General features: G+C 40.6%; 2 protein-coding genes across 2 annotated transcripts in view; one reads left to right on the top strand and one right to left on the bottom strand.

Moving 5' to 3' along the window:
- The window catches only part of LOC146754669 (uncharacterized), a 148,841-nt gene extending 141,633 nt beyond the window's left edge, over positions 1 to 7,208 (top strand). Inside the window, exons 2-3 of the mRNA XM_085527652.1 lie at positions 342 to 604; positions 6,620 to 7,208. The gene's annotated coding sequence lies outside the window, so the exon portion shown is untranslated. The remainder of the gene's footprint in view (positions 1 to 341; positions 605 to 6,619) is intronic.
- LOC146754670 (endogenous retrovirus group K member 8 Gag polyprotein-like) lies at positions 4,170 to 6,565 on the bottom strand. Its single transcript, XM_085527645.1, has one exon. The coding sequence runs from the start codon at positions 6,181 to 6,183 to the stop codon at positions 4,354 to 4,356; it is 1,830 nt and encodes a 609-aa protein (XP_085383771.1). The 5' UTR covers positions 6,184 to 6,565; the 3' UTR covers positions 4,170 to 4,353.
- Positions 7,209 to 26,441: the final 19,233 nt, after the last annotated feature.

Genomic DNA, 26,441 nt, shown 5'->3' with positions numbered 1-26,441 from the left:
TAAATGCAAATGGTGTATGGAACTGTTAATGTAATAGGGATGTGTAAACATGAATGCTATATGGAAGTGGAATTATTAATGTTACATGGAAGTGTAATTGAGGGTTCGAGTAGTGGAACTGTGAAAAACAAAAAAACGGGAAAAAGGTTACAGAAGAATAGTGAGTTAAAATATTGAATGTGATCTGCTCTAGCCAGAGAAGTTTAAGTGCCAGCAAGAGAATGCAAACCCCCGCGCTGCCCCCCCTCACTGCTTACCCCCCCCCCCGCCCCTCTCCTCCGCCGCTTGTGAAAGTAAACAAATCGTTACTTCCGAATGGGACAAAAGCAAGACATTAGAAGTATCTCTTGCTAGTCGGAGCAAGAATGCCTTCATTTTCTCCCAATAATATACACATTTAGGGAACTAGGGTAGGGTACTTGGACAAATTTGTTGATGGAGCTTGAAATTGTATGGAGGGGGAATTGTGGTGGTGGAGTTGGATGGAACGGTGGCAGCCATACTAGAGCAGGTCCTGAAGATCCCAGGATGAGTTTTGCCCGCAGTGGGCTGAATGCAATGTGCACACAGCAGTGCAAAGATATTTGTTTTCTGACAGTTACAGGTGTGTTACCTCGATCTGGTAACCTGGAGAGTCAAGTCCCTTTGTGAATGTGTATCGACGGCCCCGACCAAGTCACAGCTGCTTGTTACACCAATATGGTCAGCGGTAAAATGGCATTTATTGGAATGTGAGGGTCCCTTATATAGGTATCCAGTTTCATCCTTATCTTTTATACATATGCATGACCCAGCAGGGGAAGGCCTATCACGTTACATCCCGAGGGTCGTACTTCGCCTAATACAACATCTCCCCTTCCCCATGCCCAATAAAATCAAGACCCGTAACACGCGACCGCTAAAACTATCCCTAACATATAAAAGTGTTAGTTTTCATATATAAATTTTGTGGTGAGTTATTTAAAAAGTGACGTAAACATGCAAAGGTATGTGGTGCAGTGTATAATAATGTTAGTGGTTCTTTAGTTAGTATTTTCAAGGCATCTTGGGCTTATGCAGCTCATTATCATGCGCTGTAAACAACCCTGAATACATTGAAACAAACAAGGTAAACAAATTCTTAAAACTAAAAGACTAAAATGATAGGAACACTGTGGTGGCATTAGCTTAACAGACCAGCATGCCAGCATGCCAGCCTCTCAATTTCTCTAAAAGCATAGACTACAACTACTCCTAGAGCTAAAATAAATGCAAAAAATTCTGGCTGTAGAACCCCACAAACGAACTTCATCCCCTTATAACAATCACACAAAGGCACACAGTCAATAATGTAACAGATGTCCTTCTCGTGAGTACTGACAGCTGTTCTTCATTCGTCCCTTTTCTTTTTCCTGTGGGGTCGTTTCACGGATGCAGCTGGCGGGCTCCCACCAACTGTACCTAGAAGGAAAGTACTCAGCTTTTCGATTAGTTTTCTGTTTCTCCCAGAACATCCTTTTGGGCGATCGCTGTATCAGGTTTTATTTTTCTCGACGGAACCCATAAAATTTTTCCCGATTCTCTGTCCTTTACTGCAGCATAACCTCTGCCCCAAACTAAAACAGACCACCCTGATTCCCAGGTACCATCATCCCGTCTTATCTTTACTGGTGGCCCCTCGTCAATGATTCTTGGTTGCCAGTGTTTCTGTATTGGGGTGTGCTTACTCTCTCCTCGTTCAAAATGATTGATTGCATAAAGTGCTCGGGCCAATACTTCTGCCTGTTGGGCTATTGGGATCCTACCTCTGTGACCCTCCCCCTCCCCAAGGACACGTATCTTATCCTTCAGGAGGCGGTTGGCCCTCTCCACAATTGCTTGTCCCTGGGAATTCCCAGGGATGCCTGTAGAGTGAGATATTCCCCACCGTTCAAGCCAATCTTGTGTAGACCGCGAGATGAAACACGAGCCATTGTCTGTTTTGATGTGTCGCGGCACCCCCAGGACCGCGATGGCAGTGGCCCAATGTTGCTGAGCAGCAGGAGAGTTAGCACGCGTGTGTTGGGTGGCAATGATGATCGTCGATGATGTGTCCACGGTGACCGCCAACCATTGCTTTGGAGCCATACGTTGTTCTAAAGTGAAGTCAGTCTGCCAGATCGGGCATGTTTGAACCACTTCTCGAGCTGCGGATAGAGGAATGGAACATGCTCGTGACAAAGCTCGTGCTCCAATGTGCAGAGAGGAGTGTAAGTCACGTGCCTTTTGGTAAGCACCTGTCCACCTGCTACCCGGTCAGCCACCGCATTTCCAGCTGTAAAGAACCCTGGAACCTCCGAATGACTGCGGACATGAAGAATGGCCACAGATGCAGATCGGGAGACCAGAGCCTCCTCCAGCAAGAAAGCGATCTCAGTGTTAGGCACACCCTCATTGCCCATGCGAAGCAGTAACTTAGCCACAAATGCTGAATCAGTGACCACATTACACGGAGTTTCTGGCCACAAACGTAAAGCCACTGCTACGGCCCTGGCTTCAAGCACCTGAACACTGACTGTTTTATCTGTTATCAGCTTGTGTTCCCACCTATTGGATGAATTCTGCCAAACCACCGCTCCCTGACCCGTGGCAGAAGAGGCATCTGTGAATACAGTTGGTCCCTCCATCGGGGTGTCAAGTACCCTGAGCTTTAATGAAACCTGAAGGGGCTTTGCAAGTTCAAAGATCGGCAATGAATCCGAGTAGAAGATTTTTCCACCAAAGCCTTGCAAAGCAAGTAAAATGGCATCAGGCAGAGGGTTTACATTTCTGAAGGCACTTGGCATGTATATGATATCTGGTTCTTTTCCTAACGCTCTCACAGCAACAAGCCTAATCTTCTGAAGCAAGGAGGATAACTGTTCAAGCCAGGAGGTAAATGCTCTCACTGGCTGTACAGAGAACAGCCACCAGAGTGGATGTGGCCGGGAACCCAGAGTATGTCCAAGTATCCCCACCGCCCCATCTTGGCACTTGGTGACAGCCCCCTCCAAGGGTCGATCAGGGCTCCATCGAGCAAGGACATTGGAAGAACAAGCCTGTAGGATTTCCCGCCAGGCCAAATCCATTTCCTGTGTCCATGCTCTCTCTTCCCTGGGATCCGAACCCTTCAACTGATCATAAAATGGCTTCATAAGTCGTGGAGGTATGCCAAGGGCATTGCGCACCCACTGAATAGCCCCCACCAGCTTCTGGACGTCCCACAAGGTCCTAACGTGGGGTTTAATATCCAGGCCCTGGGGAGCTACCATTGTGGGCCCAAAACGATATCCCAGAAATTCAATCCCTGGCCCCTTCTGTATCTTTTCCAGGGAGATGGTAAAACCTGCTGTAGTGAGAGCGTCAACCACCCGCCTTTCCAAATCGTGTAATTGAACCTCACTGGGAGCTGCAAGCAACAAGTCGTCCATATAATGAGTAATTCGACAATCAGGCAGTGATGTTCGTACCGGCTCAATTATTCTTCCCACCACGAGTTGGCAGATTGTGGGAGAGCATGCCATACCTTGAGGAAGTACCTTCCAATGGAACCTCTCCGAAGGCCCTTGGTTATTGAGAGTGGGTACAGTAAAAGCAAAGGCCTCCCGATCCTTCACTGCTAAGGGGATAGAGAAGAAACAATCTTTAAGATCAATAACCACCAAAGGCCATCCCTCCGGTATGGCTGATAGCAGAGGACCACCTTGTTGCACCGGACCAAAGAGGATGAGCTGTGCATTAACCATGCGAAGGTCGTGTAACAACCGAAATGACCCTGAAGATTTTCAGATAACAAAAACAGGAGTGTTCCAAGAACTAAGAGAAGGCTCCAAATGGCCTAAAAATAGCTCTCTCAAAACCAACTTCTTGAGCGCTGTTAACTTTTCATGAGTAAGGGGCCACTGATCTACCCAAACAGGACGAGCATCCTGCTTCCAGCGCAAGGGAATGGCGTGTTTCATTGCTAATTGGTAGACAGTGGCCCTTACTATAAATTTGTCATGCGAACCCCTAAGGCATCAAGGAAGTCCCGGCCCAAAATTGTGCCTGGAACAGACCCAATCAGAGGTCCAATCAGTACAGGTTTGTCTATGGAACCGTCCCTATTAATCAGAGTGATTTCCACCCGTTCCGCTGACTCGCCAGTTGACACTGTATCCCCAACCCCAGAGATGGATTTCGCCAAACCAAGCACTGGCCAGGATGGAGGCCAGTCCTTTTCTGCTATTACCGTAACATCTGCTCCTGAGTCAAGCAAGGCTGTGATAAGGACGGAGCGAGGAACCTTTTTATAAGGCAATTGTCCCATAAAAGCCATAATTATCTTGACTATAGGCCGTTGACTGAGATCCATAGTTAAGGCCACTGCGGGTGAGAGATGTGGACTCTCCCCTGCGCCAAACTCAATGGCATGTGGGGCCCAAGTACTTGACTGCGGGAGGGACCCTGGGCCTGAGGTGCCCTCCCATTCTCGTTTCCCTGCGGCATAAGAGTGTATTTTCGGCAATGACGAGCTGTATGACCCAGTCTATTACAGGCTTGGCACTTGCTGTTAGTCTTGAGCTGCCCACCTGAAGCTTTACACTGTACCTTGAAATGGCCAGGCTGACCACATTTAAAGCAATTGCCCTTGGACTGACCATTTTGTATGGCCATGACAGAAAGCAATGCGTTTGCTAGCCCCTCATTAGACAGCGGTGTTGTCTGTTGTTTGTCCAGCACATACTTAATAATTTCACCCGGAGTCTCAAGATCGTCAGGGGCAGCTCGAATGATGTCCCTAACATTTTTGTGAGCCTTCTGCTTCAGGCAATCCTTTAAAACAGAAGCTTGCGCGTCCTTAGGTAGATCTGATCCTTCTACTGCTCGTATCAATCGATTAGCAAAATCAGAGAATGACTCTGAGGGACCCTGAGCAATCTCTGACCACGGGGCTGCAGGCTCTGCCTTTCTTATAAAGTTTCTAAAGGCAGTAGCAGCCGCCCCTGTAGTGGAAAGCAATTCCCCTGGGCGCAGGAGCCTAAGCTGTCTCTCTGGGGACCCAGCCATTTCCGCAGTTACTCCCGAAAGCCTCATTATATCAGTTCTCGGTTCCCCCTCCCTCCCATTAGCAGGGTGTTGAGCATCACGTCCAGCCTCAGCTACAATAGCTTTAAGTTGTATCATCCACTCCTCCCTCCACAAAGTAAACTGAACTGGCTCGAGAACGACTCTCATTAGACTCTCAATGTCATACGGGAGTAGGGGACCTGGGGCAATGAGTGCCTCAAAAGCACTTAGTGTCATCGGAGATCTCAGCCCCTTTTTCTCAATCGCTTCTGCAAACCGAGTAACTGCTTTTGCTTCCAAAGGTACCCAAACCGGTCCCTCCTGTCTGACGACAATCGGGAACACTGCATGATCTCGCTCCTTGAGTCCCGACTCACGCATTGATTCCTGGATGTCAGCCCAATTAGTGGGCCTGCGTGATAACTCTTGCTCCCCCCACAACTCCTCCCTCCATGGAGGCGAACCCGATACTGTGGGGCCGGGCAAAGCCTTCCGTTCCTCCCCCTTTTTGGAACACGATCCCTCCTCTGAGGGGGGCGGGTATGAGGGCGAGCCCACGCCTCCACGGCGCGCCGCCTCCATAAACCCTCCCCCCTCCGGACAAGAACCGCCCCCTTCGGGTGAGTGAAAGCTCTGCAAAGAGGGGTAAAGGCGGGGATATGATGGTGGCGCCTCCTTTGATGACTCAGCGTCCGCCTTCTTTTCCGGAGTTGTTGTTTCGAGCGCGGCCATGGCCATCTTGGAATCAGCCGGCGTGGCCGACGCCATCTTGGATCCGGAGTCACTGCAAGAAAGCAGATCCCCCGCACCCCCCGAGACCCCGGACGTCCCGGAATCCAGACCAAAGACCCCTTTCGCGATGGCCTGGACTTGCTTCTCCTCCCTAGCCGCTTTAAGCGCACCTAGGACCAAACCCCAGGTTTTTAATTCTTTCGCTTTATGCTCGCGGGTGGCTCTCTGGAGCAGGGCCTCAGTGAAAGAGTCCCACCGCCCCGAATCGAGCAAAACGCCAGGGGAGGGTAAAAGCCGCGCCGACTCCAAGCAAGAGGCAACAGCGGCAATATCCTTCTTAGAAGGAGCATTCTTACCACAATAGGTTTTACAAAGTTGCAATACTACTCTAAAGACGGAATCCATTTACCCAGAGACCTGAAGTCTTCCTGGTCTTCTACGAACTATCGGCCGTAGGATAGGCGCAGCGCTGCATTCCCCTTTGCACCCCACCGAGAGTGCTTCCACGGGCTCGAACCGTGGATACCGCGTCCGTCAGCGCGGTTTTAGCCGTCGCACACTCACCTCCAGGACTTTGCCTCACACGGGGCACCAATTGTTACCTCGATCTGGTAACCTGGAGAGTCAAGTCCCTTTGTGAATGTGTATCGACGGCCCCGACCAAGTCACAGCTGCTTGTTACACCAATATGGTCAGCGGTAAAATGGCATTTATTGGAATGTGAGGGTCCCTTATATAGGTATCCAGTTTCATCCTTATCTTTTATACATATGCATGACCCAGCAGGGGAAGGCCTATCACGTTACATCCCGAGGGTCGTACTTCGCCTAATACAACACAGGTGCATCTCACTCTATACTGCATCAAGAATTACTATACTACCCATAGATGATTTTTGTAACTATAGTAGGAGTAGGTCAACAAGAAAAAGCTTACCAATTAAAAGAAAAAAGAAGAAAGCTAAGGGTGAAGCAAGTAACAATAGAAATAAGTGACTATAGCTATTAATAACTTTTCTGAGTAGTTTGTATTGTAGAGAGATCTAATATAGTGGTTTGTTATCTTTTAAGAACAGGTGTTTCATCTGGGCTCTGTATCATGCACTGGCCATGCATATATGGAGCACATGTGAAAAAACCTTGCAATCTTTAGCAAGAATTAAAACAGGAGAGAATCTGTGATGGGTGAGAAGGGCAAAGTGCATTTTGAAGCAGGGGACGCCCTGCAGGCACTGCCTATCGCATCCATCACTATTGTGTTCCTTCTCTCTCATTTTGGTGGTTTGCCACCTCATAGTTATCGATAAGTAATAATACATTAGCTTAGAAATTTCCATTTATAGAATTGTCTAAAATGAATGCTGGAATGAGTGTGTATATGTCAACTCAAAAAATTATGACGTTACATGTAATCTTCTGTTTAGTGTATTATCAGTCAAGGTTTTGATTGAGTGATGATGATTATGTTAACATTTAAGTCCCCTGCAGCTCAGCGACACTGGGCCACTGCCATCGTGGTCCTTGGTGTGCTGCAACACATCAAGACAGACAATGGCTCGTGCTTCATCTCGAGATCTACTCAAGGAGCATTGGGGAATATCTCACTCGACAGGCATCCCTGGGAATTCCCAGGGACAAGCATTGTGGAAAGGGCCAACCATCTCCTGAAGGACAAGATACGTGTCCTTGGGGAGCGGGAAGGTCACAGAGGTTGGATCCTGGTAGCCCAGCAGGCAGAAGTATTGGCACAGCACATTATGCAATCAATCATTTTGAACGAAGAGGTTATGCCGCAGTAAAGGACAGAGAATCAGGAAAAATTTTATGGGTCCCATCGAGAAAAGTAAAACCTGATGCAGTGATCACCCAAAAGGGCGGTCTGGGAGAAACAGAAAACTAATTGAATGCTGAGTACTTTTCTTTCAGGCATACTGTTTTACAGAATAAAGCTACAATAGATTTCCTGCTGCTGGCTCAAGAGGCACAGGTGCAAGGACTTTGAATGAGAAAATGGAGTTCCAGCAGATATATGAGAAGCTTTGAGCAGAAGGATGAACTGTATAATATAGCCCAAGATGCCTTGAAAATACTAACTAAAGAAGCACTAACATTATTACACACTGCACCACATACCTCTGCATGTTTACGTCACATTTTAAATAACTCACCACAAAAATTTATATAAGTACTAACACTTTTATATACTAGGATTAGGATTGGAGCTTGCGTTGTAACGGGGCATGGTTTTGTTAAGCATGGGGAGAGGGAGATGTTGTATTAGGCGAAATCGGACCCTTGGGATGTAACGTGATAGGCCCTCTCCTGCTGGGTCATGCATATGTAAAAAAGATAAGGATGAAACTGGATACCTATATAAGGGACCCTCACATTCCAATAAACGCCATTTTACAGCTCACCATAATGGTGTAACAAACAGCTGTGACTTGGTCGGGGCCGTCGATACACATTCACAAAGGGACTTGACTTTCCAGGTTACCAGATCGAGGTAACAGTAATGTCCTCAATTTGTAGAAGAGAAAAGGTATTCTGGAAACAATGTGTCATATTTTGCTACAAAGCTTCATTTTGTAGAGAAAATGTCTTCTTCTGCGGATGAAAACCAGTATTTCTGGGAAACAACGCTATTTGAAAGGGATAAAAAGCATTATTTTGGTGAGAAAAGCATGTTTTTGCAAGGATAAGGAATGACTCTTAGGAGAGAACTTTTTATTTCTGGGATAGGTACTGATATTTGTGTGACATTCTTCTAAAATTTGTCAGAAATGGATATTTCTGTTGGAAATGTCCTTATTTTGAAGAGGGAAAGAGGTATTCCAATAACAGTGTTTCATATGCTGCTACAGGGGATCATTTGTAGAGAAAACGATTTCTATTGGGGATGAAAACCACTTTTTTGGGTAGAAAATGCTACTTGTAATGATGAAAAGCTTTGTATTGGTAAGAAAATGAATTTTTGGCAAGATTCAAGAGTGATACCTAAGAGAGAATACATTTGATTCTGGCGTTAGTATTGATATTAGTGTGAAATACATGGGAAATTTGTCTGAAATGAACACATTTTTTTTCTGGCGTAAGTATTGATATTAGTGTGAAATACTTCAGAAATTTGTCTGAAATGGATAATTCTTAAGTTAATGTCATTATTTTGTAGGGGAAGACAGATAGTCTGGAATCAGTGAGTCATAATTTGTTACAAAGCATCATTTTAAAGAGAATGTGTCTTCTTTTGGGGATGAAAACCAGTAATTTAGGGAGAAATTGCTATTTGTAGGGATGAAAAGCATTAGTTTGGGAAGAAAACCATAGTTTTGCAAGGATGAAGAGTGATGCCTAAGAGCGTACTTTACATTTCTGGGATAAGTATCGATATTCATGTGGCCTACTTCTAAAATTTGTCAGAAATCGATATTTCTGTTGGAAATGTCATTCTTTTCTAGATGAAAAAAGTTATTCTGGAAACAATGTGTCGTATTTGGCTACAAACGATAATTTTGTAGAGAAATCGATTTCTTTTGGTGATGAAAACCACCTTTATGTTTAGAAAATGCTGTTTGTAGAGATGAAAAGCATTATTTTGGTAAGAAAACCATATTTTTGCAAGGGTAAAGAGTGATACCTAAGAGAGACCTTTTTATTTCTGGTATAAGTATTGATATTCCTGTGAAATTTTTCTAAAATCTCTCAGAAAAGGATATATCTGTTGGAAATGTCCTTATTTTGTAGAGGAGAAAAGGTATTTCTGTTAGTAATGTCCTCAATTTGTAGAAGAGAAAAGGTATTCTGGAAACAATGTGTCATATTTTGCTACAAAGCTTCATTTTGTAGAGAAAATGTCTTCTTTTGGGGATGAAAACCAGTATTTCTGGGAAACAACGCTATTTGAAAGGGATAAAAAGCATTATTTTGGTGAGAAAACCATGTTTTTGCAAGGATAAAGAATGATTCTTAGGAGAGAACTTTTTATTTCTGGGATAGGTACTGATATTTGTGTGACATTCTTCTAAAATTTGTCAGAAATCCATATTTCTGTTGGAAATGTCCTTATTTTGAAGAGGGAAAGAGGTATTCCAATAACAGTGTTTCATATGTTGCTACAAGGGACCATTTGTAGAGAAAACGATTTCTTTTGGGGATGAAAACCACTTTTTTGGGTAGAAAATGCTACTTGTAATGATGAAAAGCTTTGTATTGGTAAGAAAATGAATTTTTGGCAAGATTCAAGAGTGATACCTAAGAGAGAACACATTTGATTCTGGCGTAAGTATTGATATTAGTGTGAAATACATCGGAAATTTGTCTGAAATGAACACATTTTTTTTCTGGCGTAAGTATTGATATTAGTGTGAAATACATCAGAAATTTGTCTGAAATGAACACATTTTTTTTCTGGCGTAAGTATTGATATTAGTGTGAAATACTTCAGAAATTTGTCTGAAATGGATAATTCTTATGTTAATGTCATTATTTTGTAGGGGAAGACAGATAGTCTGGAATCAGTGAGTCATAATTTGTTACAAAGCATCATTTTAAAGAGAATGTGTCTTCTTTTGGGGATGAAAACCAGTAATTTAGGGAGAAATTGCTATTTGTAGGGATGAAAAGCATTAGTTTGGGAAGAAAACCATAGTTTTGCAAGGATGAAGAGTGATGCCTAAGAGCGTACTTTACATTTCTGGGATAAGTATCGATATTCATGTGGCCTACTTCTAAAATTTGTCAGAAATCGATATTTCTGTTGGAAATGTCATTCTTTTCTAGATGAAAAAAGTTATTCTGGAAACAATGTGTCGTATTTGGCTACAAACGATAATTTTGTAGAGAAATCGATTTCTTTTGGTGATGAAAACCACCTTTATGTTTAGAAAATGCTGTTTGTAGAGATGAAAAGCATTATTTTGGTAAGAAAACCATATTTTTGCAAGGGTAAAGAGTGATACCTAAGAGAGACCTTTTTATTTCTGGTATAAGTATTGATATTCCTGTGAAATTTTTCTAAAATCTCTCAGAAAAGGATATATCTGTTGGAAATGTCCTTATTTTGTAGAGGAGAAAAGGTATTTCTGTTAGTAATGTCCTCAATTTGTAGAAGAGAAAAGGTATTCTGGAAACAATGTGTCATATTTTGCTACAAAGCTTCATTTTGTAGAGAAAATGTCTTCTTTTGGGGATGAAAACCAGTATTTCTGGGAAACAACGCTATTTGAAAGGGATAAAAAGCATTATTTTGGTGAGAAAACCATGTTTTTGCAAGGATAAAGAATGATTCTTAGGAGAGAACTTTTTATTTCTGGGATAGGTACTGATATTTGTGTGACATTCTTCTAAAATTTGTCAGAAATCCATATTTCTGTTGGAAATGCCCTTATTTTGAAGAGGGAAAGAGGTATTCCAATAACAGTGTTTCATATGTTGCTACAAGGGACCATTTGTAGAGAAAACGATTTCTTTTGGGGATGAAAACCACTTTTTTGGGTAGAAAATGCTACTTGTAATGATGAAAAGCTTTGTATTGGTAAGAAAATGAATTTTTGGCAAGATTCAAGAGTGATACCTAAGAGAGAACACATTTGATTCTGGCGTAAGTATTGATATTAGTGTGAAATACATCGGAAATTTGTCTGAAATGAACACATTTTTTTTCTGGCGTAAGTATTGATATTAGTGTGAAATACATCAGAAATTTGTCTGAAATGAACACATTTTTTTTCTGGCGTAAGTATTGATATTAGTGTGAAATACTTCAGAAATTTGTCTGAAATGGATAATTCTTATGTTAATGTCATTATTTTTTGGGGAAGACAGATAGTCTGGAATCAGTGAGTCATAATTTGTTACAAAGCATCATTTTAAAGAGAATGTGTCTTCTTTTGGGGATGAAAACCAGTAATTTAGGGAGAAATTGCTATTTGTAGGGATGAAAAGCATTAGTTTGGGAAGAAAACCATAGTTTTGCAAGGATGAAGAGTGATGCCTAAGAGCGTACTTTTCATTTCTGGGATAAGTATCGATATTCATCTGGCCTACTTCTAAAATTTGTCAGAAATCGATATTTCTGTTGGAAATGTCATTCTTTTTTAGATGAAAAGAGTTATCCTGAAAACAATGTGTCATATTTGGCTACAAACGATAATTTTGTAGAGAAATCGATTTCTTTTTGTGACGAAAACCACCTTTATGTTTTGAAAATGCTGTTTGTAGAGATGAAAATCATTATTTTGGTAAGAAAACCATATTTTTGCAAGGGTAAAGAGTGATACCTAAGAGAGACTTATTTATTTCTGGTATAAGTATTGATATTCCTGTGAAATTTTTCTAAAATCTGTCAGAAAAGGATATATCTGTTGGAAATGTCCTTATTTTGTAGAGGAGAAAAGGTATTTCCGTTAGTAATGTCCTCAATTTGTAGAAGAGAAAAGGTATTCTGGAAACAATGTGTCATATTTTGCTACAAAGCTTCATTTTGTAGAGAAAATGTCTTCTTTTGGGGATGAAAACCAGTCTTTCTGGGAAACAATGCTATTTGAAAGGGATAAAAAGCATTATTTTGGCGAGAAAACCATGTTTTTGCAAGGATAAGGAATGATTCTTAGGAGAGAACTTTTTATTTCTGGGATAGGTACTGATATTTGTGTGATATTCTTCTAAAATTTGTCAGAAATCGATATTTCTGTTGGAAATGTCCTTATTTTGAAGAGGGAAAGAGGTATTCCAATATCAGTGTTTCATATGTTGCTACAAGGGACCATTTGTAGAGAAAACGATTTCTATTGGGGATGAAAACCACTCTTTTGGGTAGAAAATGCTACTTGTAATGATTAAAAGCTTTGTATTGGTAAGAAAATGAATTTTTGGCAAGATTCAAGAGTGCTATCTCAGAGAGAATACATTTGATTCTGGCGTAAGCATTGATATTAGTGTGAAATACATCGGAAATTTGTCTGAAATGAACACATTTTTTTTCTGGCGTAAGTATTGATATTAGTGTGAAATACATGGGAAATTTGTCTGAAATGGATAATTCTTATGTTAATGTCATTATTTTGTAGGGGAAGACAAATAGTCTGGAATCAGTGAGTCATAATTTGTTACAAAGCATCATTTTAAAGAGAATGTGTCTTCTTTTGGGGATGAAAACCAGTAATTTAGGGAGAAATTGCTATTTGTAGGGATGAAAAGCATTAGTTTGGGAAGAAAACCATAGTTTTGCAAGGATGAAGTGTGATGCCTAAGAGCGTACTTTTCATTTCTGGGATAAGTATCGATATTCATGTGGGCTACTTCTAAAATTTGTCAGAAATCGATATTTCTGTTGGAAATGTCATTCTTTTTTAGATGAAAAGAGTTATTCTGGAAACAATGTGTCATATTTGGCTACAAACGATAATTTTGTAGAGAAATCGATTTCTTTTGGTGATGAAAACCACCTTTACGTTTAGAAAATGCTGTTTGTAGAGATGAAAAACATTATTTTGGTAAGAAAACCATATTTTTGCAAGGGTAAAGTGTGAAACCTAAGAGAGACCTTTTTATTTCTGGTATAAGTATTGATATTCCTGTGAAATTTTTCTGAAATCTGTCAGAAAAGAATATATCTGTTGGAAATGTCCTTAATTTGTAGAGGAGAAAAGGTATTTCTGTTAGTAATGTCCTCAGTTTGTAGAAGAGAAAAGGTATTCTGGAAACAGTGTGTCATATTTTGCTACAAAGCTTCATTTTGTAGAGAAAATGTCTTCTTTTGGGGATGAAAACCAGTATTTCTGGGAAACAACGCTATTTTAAAGGGATAAAAAGCATTATTTTGGTGAGAAAACCATGTTTTTGCAAGGATAAGGAATGACTCTTAGGAGAGAACTTTTTATTTCTGGGATAGGTACTGATATTTGTGTGACATTCTTCTAAAATTTGTCAGAAATGGATATTCCTGTTGGAAATGTCCTTATTTTGAAGAGGGAAAGAGGTATTCCAATAACAGTGTTTCATATGTTGCTACAAGGGACCATTTGTAGAGAAAACGATTTCTATTGGGGATGAAAACCACTTTTTTGGGTAGAAAATGCTACTTGTAATGATGAAAAGCTTTGTATTGGTAAGAAAATGAATTTTAGGCAAGATTCAAGAGTAATACCTAAGAGAGAATACATTTGATTCTGGCATAAGTATTGATATTAGTGTGAAATACATCGGAAATTTGTCTGAAATGAACACATTTTTTTTCTGGCGTAAGTATTGATATTAGTGTGAAATACATCAGAAATTTGTCTGAAATGGATAATTCTTATGTTAATGTCATTATTTTGTAGGGGAAGACAGATAGTCTGGAATCAGTGAGTCATAATTTGTTACAAAGCATCATTTTAAAGAGAATGTGTCTTCTTTTGGGGATGAAAACCAGTAATTTAGGGAGAAATTGCTATTTGTAGGGATGAAAAGCATTAGTTTTGGAAGAAAACCATAGTTTTGCAAGGATGAAGAGTGATGCCTAAGAGCGTACTTTTCATTTCTGGGATAAGTATCGATATTCATGTGGCTGACTTCTAAAATTTGTCAGAAATCGATATTTCTGTTGGAAATGTCATTCTTTTTTAGATGAAAAGAGTTATTCTGGAAACAATGTGTCATATTTGGCTACAAACGATAATTTTGTAGAGAAATCGATTTCTTTTTGTGACGAAAACCACCTTTATGTTTAGAAAATGCTGTTTGTAGAGATGAAAAGCATTATTTTGGTAAGAAAACCATATTTTTGCAAGGGTAAAGAGTGATACCTAAGAGAGACCTTTTTATTTCTGGTATAAGTATTGATATTCCTGTGAAATTTTTCTAAAATCTGTCAGAAAAGGATATATCTGTTGGAAATGTCCTTATTTTGTAGAGGAGAAAAGGTATTTCTGTTAGTAATGTCCTCAATTTGTAGAAGAGAAAAGGTATTCTGGAAACAATGTGTCATATTTTGCTACAAAGCTTCATTTTGTAGAGAAAATGTCTTCTTTTGGGGATGAAAACCAGTATTTCTGGGAAACAACGCTATTTTAAAGGGATAAAAAGCATTATTTTGGTGAGAAAACCATGTTTTTGCAAGGATAAGGAATGATTCTTAGGAGAGAACTTTTTATTTCTGGGATAGGTACTGATATTTGTGTGACATTCTTCTAAAATTTGTCAGAAATGGATATTTCTGTTGGAAATGTCATTATTTTGAAGAGGGAAAGAGGTATTCCAATAACAGTGTTTCGTATGTTGCTACAAGGGACCATTTGTAGAGAAAACTATTTCTATTGGGGATGAAAACCACTTTTTTGGGTAGAAAATGCTACTTGTAATGATGAAAAGCTTTGTATTGGTAAGAAAATGAATTTTTGGCAAGATTCAAGAGTGATACCTAAGAGAGAACACATTTGATTCTGGCGTAAGTATTGATATTAGTGTGAAATACATCGGAAATTTGTCTGAAATGGATAATTCTTATGTTAATGTCATTATTTTGTAGGGGAAGACAGATATTCTGGAATCAATGAGTCATAATTTGTTACAAAGCATCATTTTAAAGAGAATGTGTCTTCTTTTGGGAATGAAAACCAGTAATTTAGGGAGAAAGTGCTATTTGTAGGGATGAAAAGCATTAGTTTGGGAAGAAAACCATAGTTTTGCTAGGATGAAGAGTGATGCCTAAGAGCGTACTTTTCATTTCTGGGATAAGTATCGATATTCATGTGGCCTACTTCTAAAATTTGTCAGAAATCGATATTTCTGTTGGAAATGTCATTCTTTTTTAGATGAAAAGAGTTATTCTGGAAACAATGTGTCATATTTGGCTACAAACGATAATTTTGTAGAGAAATCGATTTCTTTTGGTGATGAAAACCACCTTTACGTTTAGAAAATGCTGTTTGTAGAGATGAAAAACATTATTTTGGTAAGAAAACCATATTTTTGCAAGGGTAAAGTGTGAAACCAAAGAGAGACTTTTTTATTTCTGGTATAAGTATTGATATTCCTGTGAAATTTTTCTGAAATCTGTCAGAAAAGGATATATCTGTTGGAAATGTCCTTATTTTGTAGAGGAGAAAAGGTATTTCTGTTAGTAATGTCCTCAATTTGTAGAAGAGAAAAGGTATTCTGGAAACAATGTGTCATATTTTGCTACAAAGCTTCATTTTGTAGAGAAAATGTCTTCTTTTGGGGATGAAAACCAGTCTTTCTGGGAAACAACGCTATTTGAAAGGGATAAAAAGCATTATTTTGGTGAGAAAATTATGTTTTTGCAAGGATAAAGAATGATTCTTAGGAGAGAACTTTTTATTCCTGGGATAGGTACTGATATTTGTGTGACATTCTTCTAAAATTTGTCAGAAATCGATATTTCTGTTGGAAATGTCCTTATTTTGAAGAGGGAAAGAGGTATTCCAATAACAGTGTTTCATATGTTCCTACAAGGGACCACTTGTAGAGAAAACGATTTCTTTTGGGGATGAAAACCACTTTTTTGGGTAGAAAATGCTACATGTAATGATGAAAAGCTTTGTATTGGTAAGAAAATGAATTTTTTGCAAGATTCAAGAGTGATACCTAAGAGAGAACACATTTTTTTCTGGCGTAAGTATTTATATTTGTGTGAAATCCATGGGAAATTTGTCTGAAATGGATAATTCTTATGTTAATGTCATTATTTTGTAGGGGAAGACAGATATTCTGGAATCAATGAGTCATAATTTGTTACAAAGCATCATTTTAAAGAGAATGTGTCTTCTTTTGGGGATGAAAACCAGTAATTTAGGGAGAAATTGCTATTTGTAGGGATGAAAAGCATTAGTTTGGGAAGAAAACCATAGTTTTGCTAGGATGAAGAGTGATGCCTAAGAGCGTACTTTTCATTTCTGGGATAAGTATCGATTTTCATGTGGCCTACTTCTAAAATTTGTCAGAAATCGATATTTCTGTTGGAAATGTCATTCTTATTTAGATGAAAAGATTTATTCTGGTGTCATGGTTTTGTAATTTTGTAATTTTGCTATCAGTATTCCACATCATAACATCATGTCAAGTATGGATACTTCTGTTGAATGTGCAGTCCACAGAAGAAGACTACATATCCCAGAGAACAACAGGAGTAACAATAAGTCACGGGACCAGGACTCTATATAATCTCGTTCCCAGGCTGGAGTGCCCTCCTTCTTCTCTCGAACTTCTCGGAGAGTGGGAAGCGTTCCAGCCGTGTCGCCTAGAGTTCACAGTAGGCCTCTCGGTTTTCGGAGACTCTCTCTCTCTCTCTGTTTCGTTCGATTTTGTTAGCCTTAATTATATTATATTGTGTTATCTTGTATTTCGATATCATATTTAGTAAAATAAGTTTTTCCTCCTTAGATTGTCGCTGTTTTATCCCACTCCCTTTTTCCCCCTCCTTTCTGGGCCCCGGGGGGGGGGGCGTGGGGTGGCTTCCCCTGTCACGGGCATAGGTAAATCTAAGTAACCCGTGACAGATTTTTGGTGGAGAATGCGGGCATAGAGCTTTTTAGCTTTTAGAACAACTCTCTCTTTGCTCTTAAAGAGCTTCGTTACGGGAGTGTTGGGAGTGTTATCTTTCCGTAGCTGCTCACGGAGAACGTGACCTTGAAATACCAGACAAATTGTCAACATTAAGGGCTGCTGCACATTCTCAGCATTGCTATCTAACTTTTGTGTAGAAAACAAAGGGATTTCTTTCTCCCTTAGAGCAAAGCTAGCTAGCTCTGACTTTTATAGAGCCTGCCAGCTATGAATCCACTCTTCATCCCAGTTGCTCTGTTTAAGGGATTGAAAGCAATTATGATCTTCTTAAAGTATTGGTCAACTATTAACACCATAATTTGGTGTTGTGGAATTGTGCAGATATATAGCCTAATAAGGTGGATACTGATGGAGACACCTGCCTGGTACTTTTACGAGCTGTGGTATGGTCAGAATTTTGGCATCTACACCCCAGATGGAATTGTGAATCTTACAAACACTTGCATCCCAGATGGAACAGGCAATTTTACAAATACTTGCATCCCAGATGGAACAGGCAATTTTACAAACACCACCATGTTTAATTCATTGTACAGGCAAAAAAACCCTTTTTATTTAGGTTGTACTCTCAGATTTCCACACGCTTTTCAATAACTGAGATAGGGTTCATACTTGCATTCATGTTATCACTATCAATGCATGCATATATGTTCCTATGCATTCGTTCTATGCGGAAGTCTCCTCCAGAACCAGAGAATGATGACTGGCAGGGAATATGGAAAGGTTTAGGAAAAGTCTTAGAAGCATGGGGACCCGCAGTGTCATGGGATTTCACTCTTGAACACCTAAGGGACCCTAAGAAATTAAGTGAGTATTTGGGTCAGAGATCTAAGGAGGTAAACCTTATGTGGGGTTTGGCTTATGCATACCGTGCTTTGTATCATACTATTCTGGAGAGAGAGAGTTTCCAATCTGAGATTCAAGCCCAAGTTAATTCTGATCAGTCACAGGAGGCATCAGTAGCAATATCAGTTGCCCCTGTGGAAGGCATGAAATGGAAACGGGTGTCCATGCGTCTAGAACGAAAAGAAGGAGAAGCACAGGGGGGGGCAGCAGAAGACCCAGGTGCCAGGCATGGAGCAGTACCGAAAAAAGCAAAGGCAAAAACCAAGAGGCATGAAGAAGAGACTGATGATGAGGAGGAAATCACCTATTGTCGACCTCTGAAGCTGACTGAAATCCAAGGCTCAAGAAAGGAGTTCACACGGCGTCAAGATGAAGGTATCCTTGCTTGGTTGCTTCGCTGCTGGGACAACGGGGCCAACAGCTTGTCTCTAGATGGTAATGAAGCTCGCCAACTAGGAAGCATTGCCCAAGATGCAGGTATCGACAGAGGGATTAGCAGATGTTCGGATGGAGCTGCCAGTCTCTGGTTGCGGCTGTTAGAAGCCGTGAGAGAAAGGTACCCCTATAAGGATGCTTTGAAGCCTAAATTTGATAGTTGGAATACCGTCCAAAAAGGTATTCAGCGCCTGAGGGAATTGGCCATGGCGAAAATGTTGTACAGCCCTGATCCAAGCGAACTTGACCCTGAGAGAGTGAGGGCCGATCCTGACATGTGGCAGAAAATCACAAGTACAGCACCAGAGAGATTTGCACAGTCATTGGTATCAGGATCTAAAGGATTCGTGGACAGATGGCCCCGAGTTGTTGAGCTGATTATAATGCTTCAAACCACCGATCAGCAGCTCCCCCAACTGCATGCCGCAGTTTCTGCCATCTCACGGCTAGAAAACCGAGTAGATGAAATGTGCAAGAAATTGTTTCCATCAACTAATTGTAATGATCCCATAATAGTATCAGAAACAACTGATGAAGGTCAATCCTCGTACGGGCCACCAGGTCTAATGAAGGATCTGATCAAACTAGTCCAGTCCTACTCCTCGCCTGCATCATCAAAAGTCTCAGCTGTTAAACGCACACGCTTCCCAGCTCGAGCAAAGAACAACAGTACGATTGCACCGCGTGTTTCCATGTGGCGCTACCTACGTGACCGTGGAGAAGACATGAGGAAGTGGCATGATCAGCCCACTTCTGCACTACGAGCACGGGTGAAAGAACTACTAGACATACCAACCACCAGTGGAGTTGCTCCAGTCATCACAGGTAACCAATAGAGGGGCCCTGCCCTCAGTCAGGGGAGGGAAAGGGATAATAGAGTTTATTGGACTGTGTGGATTCGATGGCCTGGCACATCAGAACCACAGGAATATAAGGCGCTGGTGGATACCGGTGCACAGTGCACCCTAATGCCCTCCAGTCATGAAGGGACAGAATCAATCCATATTTCTGGAGTGACTGGGGGCTCTCAAGAATTGACTGTGCTGGAGGCTGAAATAAGCCTCACTGGCAAAGACTGGCAAAAACATCCTATTGTGACTGGCCCAGGGGCTCCATGTATACTGGGTATTGATTACCTCAGAAGGGGGCATTTCAAGGATCCTAAGGGGTATCGATGGGCCTTTGGGATAGCTGCTGTAGACATGGACAACATTAAGCAGCTGTCTGTTTTGCCTGGCCTGTCAGAGGACCCGTCTGTTGTGGGGCTGCTACGAGTAAAAGAGCAGCAGGTACCGATTGCTACAAAGACAGTGCACAGACGGCAGTATCGCACCAACAGGGATTCCTTGCTCCCCATTCATGATTTGATTCGCCAGTTGGAGAATCAGGGAGTGATCAGTAAAACTCACTCACCTTTTAACAGTCCCATATGGCCAGTGCGTAAAGCCAGTGGAGAATGGAGGCTGACAGTAGACTACCGTGGCCTGAATGAGGTCACACCCCCATTGAGCGCTGCTGTGCCGGACATGTTGGAACTCCAGTACGAGCTGGAGTCAAAAGCAGCCAAATGGTATGCCACTATTGACATTGCCAATGCCTTCTTTTCTATTCCTTTGGCCGCAGAATGCAAGCCACAGTTTGCCTTCACCTGGAGGGGCATTCAGTATACTTGGAACCGTTTGCCCCAGGGGTGGAAACACAGCCCAACCATTTGCCATGGGTTGGTCCAAACTGTACTGGAACATGGTGGTGCTCCTGAACACCTGCAGTACATTGATGACATTGTTGTGTGGGGCGATACAGCAGAAGAAGTTTTCACAAAAGGAGAGCAGATAATCCGGATTCTTCTACAAGCTGGCTTTGCTATTAAGCGAAGCAAAGTAAAAGGACCTGCCCAGGAAATTCAGTTCTTAGGTATAAAGTGGCAGGATGGACGTCGTCACATCCCAGAAGATGTGATCGACAAAATCACTGCCATGTCTCCACCAACTAGCAAGAAAGAGACACAATCTTTCCTGGGTGCAGTGGGCTTTTGGAGGATGCACATTCCAAACTACAGCCTCATTGTAAGCCCCCTTTATCAGGTAACGCGGAAGAAGAATGATTTTGCATGGGGCCCTGAGCAGCAGCAGGCTTTTGAAAAGATTAAACAAGAGATAGCCCGTGCTGTAGCCCTGGGGCCAGTACGGACTGGACAGGATGTAAAGAACATCCTCTACACTGCTGCTGGAGAGAAAGGCCCCACTTGGAGTTTGTGGCAAAGAGCCTCAGGAGAGACCCGAGGCCGACCCCTGGGATTCTGGAGTCGATCATATAAGGGGTCTGAAGAGTGCTACACTCCAACTGAGAAGGAGATCTTAGCCGCGTATGAGGGGGTTCGGGCTGCTTCCGAAGTAGTTGGGACTGAAACACAGCTCCTTTTGGCACCTCGACTGCCAGTGCTGAACTGGATGTTCAAAGGACAGGTTCCCTCCACCCATCATGCTACCGATGTCACCTGGAGCAAGTGGATTACGCTGATTACACAGCGAGCGCGAATGGGCAACCTCAATCGTCCAGGAATCCTAGAGGTAATTATGGACTGGCCTGAAGATAAAAAGTTTGGAACATCACCAGCAGAAGAGGTATCACGTGCTAAAGAGGCCCCACCATACAACGAATTACCAGAAAATGAAAAGAAATATGCCCTATTCACTGACGGATCATGTCGCATTGTAGGGAAGCATCGCAAATGGAAAGCTGCTGTGTGGAGCCCCACACGACAGGTTGCAGAGGCCACTGAAGGTAAGGGAGAATCAAGTCAGTTTGCAGAGGTAAAAGCTGTCCAGCTGGCCTTAGATGTTGCTGAACGGGAGAGGTGGCCAATGCTGTATCTTTATACTGACTCATGGATGGTGGCAAATGCCTTATGGGGGTGGTTACAGCGGTGGGAACAAAATAACTGGCAACGGAGGGGAAAATCTGTTTGGGCCGCTGAACTATGGAAGGACATTGCTGCCCGAACAAAGAATATGGTTGTAAAGGTGCATCATGTGGATGCACATGTGCCCAAAAGTCGGGCTACTGAAGAACAACAAAACAACCATCAGGTAGATAAAGCTGCTAGAATTGAGGTGGCTCAAATCGACTTGGATTGGCAGAATAAGGGTGAATTATTTCTAGCTCGATGGGCTCATGAGACCTCAGGCCATCAAGGAAGAGACGCAACATATAAGTGGGCCAGAGACCGAGGGGTGGACTTAACCATGGACGCTATTGCGCAGATTATTCATGATTGTGAAACATGTGCCATAATTAAACAAGCCAGAAGGATGAAACCTCTCTGGGAGGAAGGGCGATGGCAAAAGTATAAATATGGGGAGGCGTGGCAGGTTGATTATATCACCTTGCCACGATCTCGCAGTGGTAAGTGTTATGTACTCACTATGGTAGAGGCAACCACTGGGTGGCTTGAAACATACGCAGTACCCCATGCAACTGCTCGAAACACCATATTAGGTCTTGAGAAACAAGTCCTGTGGCGACATGGCACCCCAGAAAGAATTGAATCTGATAATGGGACACATTTCAAAAATTCTCTTATAAATACTTGGGCCAAAGATCATGGCATTGAGTGGATTTATCATATTCCCTACCATGCACCAGCTTCTGGTAAAATTGAACGATATAATGGGTTGTTGAAAACTATGTTGAAAGCAATGGGTGGTGGAACATTTAAGCACTGGGAGAAGAATCTGGCAGAAGCCACTTGGTTGGTCAATACTAGAGGATCTGTCAATCGTGATGGTCCTAGTCAATCTATCCCCCTACACACTGTAGAAGGAGATAAGGTCCCTGTTATACATGTAAAGAACATGTTGGGAAAAGCTGTTTGGGTCCTTCCAGCTTCTGGAAAGGGCAAACCTATCCGTGGAACTGTCTTTGCCCAGGGACCTGGGTGCACTTGGTGGGTAATGCAGAAGGATGGGGATGTTCAATGTGTGCCACAAGGGAACTTGATGCTGGGGGAGTGCAGTCAATAATTTTATGTATCTATATATATATATATATATGTTTGCATGTGTAGTGTATTTTAGTTATTATAGTTGTACATTTAGTTATATTACATGCAATTCTACTATTTAGCTATCACAATTTTACATACGTGTATATATATGTATATATATGTATATATTAACCATGATGTAATAATGTAGAATAAGGGGTGGAATGTCATGGTTTTGTAATTTTGTAATTTTGCTATCAGTATTCCACATCATAACATCATGTCAAGTATGGATACTTCTGTTGAATGTGCAGTCCACAGAAGAAGACTACATATCCCAGAGAACAACAGGAGTAACAATAAGTCACGGGACCAGGACTCTATATAATCTCGTTCCCAGGCTGGAGTGCCCTCCTTCTTCTCTCAAACTTCTCGGAGAGTGGGAAGCGTTCCAGCCGTGTCGCCTAGAGTTCACAGTAGGCCTCTCGGTTTTTGGAGACTCTCTCTCTCTCTCTGTTTCGTTCGATTTTGTTAGCCTTAATTATATTATATTGTGTTATCTTGTATTTCGATATCATATTTAGTAAAATAAGTTTTTCCTCCTTAGATTGTCACTGTTTTATCCCACTCCCTTTTTCCCCCTCCTTTCTGGGCCCCGGGGGGGGGGCGTGGGGTGGCTTCCCCTGTCACGGGCATAGGTAAATCTAAGTAACCCGTGACATCTGGAAAAAATGTGTCATATTTGGCTACAAACGATAATTTTGTAGAGAAATCGATTTCTTTTTGTGACGAAAACCACCTTTACGTTTAGAAAATGCTGTTTGTAGAGATGAAAAACATTATTTTGGTAAGAAAACCATATTTTTGCAAGGGTAAAGTGTGAAACCTAAGAGAGACCTTTTCATTTCTGGTATAAGTATTGATATTCCTGGGAAATTTTTCTAAAATCTGTCAGAAAAGGATATATCTGTTGGAAATGTCCTTATTTTGTAGAGGAGAAAAGGTATTTCTGTTAGTAATGTCCTCAATTTGTAGAAGAGAAAAGGTATTCTGGAAACAATGTGTCATATTTTGCTACAAAGCTTCATTTTGTAGAGAAAATGTCTTCTTTTGGGGATGAAAACCAGTCTTTCTGGGAAACAACGCTATTTGAAAGGGATAAAAAGCATTATTTTGGTGAGAAAACCATGTTTTTGCAAGGATAAAGAATGATTCTTAGGAGAGAACTTTTTATTTCTGGGATAGGTACTGATATTTGTGTGACATTCTTCTAAAATTTGTCAGAAATCGATATTTCTGTTGGAAATATTTTGAAGAGGGAAAGAGGTATTCCATAAACAGTGTTTCATATGTTGCTACAAGGGACCATTTGTAGAGCAAACGATTTCTATTGGGGATGAAAACCACTTTTTTGGGTAGAAAATGCTACTTGTAATGATGAAAAGCTTTGTATTGGTAAGAAAATGAATTTTTGGCAAGATTCAAGAGTGATACCTAAGAGAGAACACATTTGATTCTGGCGTAAGTATTGAGATTAGTGTGAAATACATCGGAAATTTGTCTGAAATGGATAATTCTTATGTTAATGTCATTATTTTGTAGGGGAAGACAGATATTCTGGAATCAATGAGTCATAATTTGTTACAAAGCATCATTTTAAAGAGAATGTGTCTTCTTTTGGGGATGAAAACCAGTAATTTAGGGAGAAATTGCTATTTGTAGGGATGAAAAGCATTAGTTTGGGAAGAAAACCATAGTTTTGCAAGGATGAAGAGTGATACCTAAGAGCGTACTTTTCATTTCTGGGATAAGTATCGATATTCATGTGGCCTACTTCTAAAATTTGTCAGAAATCGATATTTCTGTTGGAAATGTCATTCTTTTTTAGATGAAAAGAGTTATTCTGGAAACAATGTGTCATATTTGGCTACAAACGATAATTTTGTAGAGAAATCGATTTCTTTTTGTGATGAAAACCACCTTTATGTTTAGAAAATGCTGTTTGTAGAGATGAAAAGCATTATTTTGGTAAGAAAACCATATTTTTGCAAGGGTAAAGAGTGATACCTAAGAGAGACCTTTTCATTTCTGGTATAAGTATTGATATTCCTGTGAAATTTTTCTAAAATCTGTCAGAAAAGGATATATCTGTTGGAAATGTCCTTATTTTGTAGAGGAGAAAAGGTATTTCTGTTAGTAATGTCCTCAGTTTGTAGAAGAGAAAAGGTATTCTGGAAACAGTGTGTCATATTTTGCTACAAAGCTTCATTTTGTAGAGAAAATGTCTTCTTTTGGGGATGAAAACCAGTATTTCTGGGAAACAACGCTATTTTAAAGGGATAAAAAGCATTATTTTGGTGAGAAAACCATGTTTTTGCAAGGATAAAGAATGATTCTTAGGAGAGAACTTTTTATTTCTGGGATAGGTACTGATATTTGTGTGACATTCTTCTAAAATTTGTCAGAAATCCATATTTCTGTTGGAAATGTCCTTATTTTGAAGAGGGAAAGAGGTATTCCAATAACAGTGTTTCATATGTTGCTACAAGGGACCATTTGTAGAGAAAACGATTTCTATTGGGGATGAAAACCACTTTTTTGGGTAGAAAAAACTACTTGTAATGATGAAAAGCTTTGTATTGGTAAGAAAATGAATTTTTGGCAAGATTCAAGAGTGATACCTAAGAGAGAACACATTTGATTCTGGCGTAAGTATTGATATTAGTGTGAAATACATCGGAAATTTGTCTGAAATGGATAATTCTTATGTTAATGTCATTATTTTGTAGGGGAAGACAGATATTCTGGAATCAATGAGTCATAATTTGTTACAAAGCATCATTTTAAAGAGAATGTGTCTTCTTTTGGGGATGAAAACCAGTAATTTAGGGAGAAATTGCTATTTGTAGGGATGAAAAGCATTAGTTTGGGAAGAAAACCATAGTTTTGCTAGGATGAAGAGTGATGCCTAAGAGCGTACTTTTCATTTCTGGGATAAGTATCGATATTCATGTGGGCTACTTCTAAAATTTGTTAGAAATCGATATTTCTGTTGGAAATGTCATTCTTTTTTAGATGAAAAGAGTTATTCTGGAAACAATGTGTCATATTTGGCTACAAACGATAATTTTGTAGAGAAATCGATTTCTTTTGGTGCTGAAAACCACCTTTACGTTTAGAAAATGCTGTTTGTAGAGATGAAAAACATTATTTTGGTAAGAAAACCATATTTTTGCAAGGGTAAAGTGTGAAACCTAAGAGAGACCTTTTTATTTCTGGTATAAGTATTGATATTCCTGTGAAATTTTTCTGAAATCTGTCAGAAAAGGATATATCTGTTGGAAATGTCCTTATTTTGTAGAGGAGAAAAGGTATTTCTGTTAGTAATGTCCTCAATTTGTAGAAGAGAAAAGGTATTCTGGAAACAATGTGTCATATTTTGCTACAAAGCTTCATTTTGTAGAGAAAATGTCTTCTTTTGGGGATGAAAACCAGTATTTCTGGGAAACAACGCTATTTTAAAGGGATAAAAAGCATTATTTTGGTGAGAAAACCATGTTTTTGCAAGGATAAGGAATGACTCTTAGGAGATAACTTTTTATTTCTGGGATAGGTACTGATATTTTTGTGACATTCTTCTAAAATTTGTCAGAAATCCATATTTCTGTTGGAAATGTCCTTATTTTGAAGAGGGAAAGAGGTATTCCAATAACAGTGTTTCATATGTTGCTACAAGGGACTATTTGTAGAGAAAACGATTTCTATTGGGGATGAAAACCACTTTTTTGGGTAGAAAATGCTACTTGTAATGATGAAAAGCTTTGTATTGGTAA

The sequence above is a fragment of the Coturnix japonica genome, chromosome W (genome assembly GCF_054131305.1).
Source record: "Coturnix japonica strain WE chromosome W, WE-NBRP24, whole genome shotgun sequence".
Classification (NCBI taxonomy): Eukaryota; Metazoa; Chordata; class Aves; order Galliformes; family Phasianidae; genus Coturnix; species Coturnix japonica.
The sequence above is the reverse complement of the archived record's forward strand: the minus strand, read 5'-3'. Positions and strand labels throughout refer to the sequence as shown.

What these genes read in the sequence shown, in the direction of transcription:
- LOC146754670 (XM_085527645.1), bottom strand. Translation starts at nt 6,183, where the DNA reads ATGGATTCCGTCTTTAGAGTAGTATTGCAACTTTGTAAAACCTATTGT.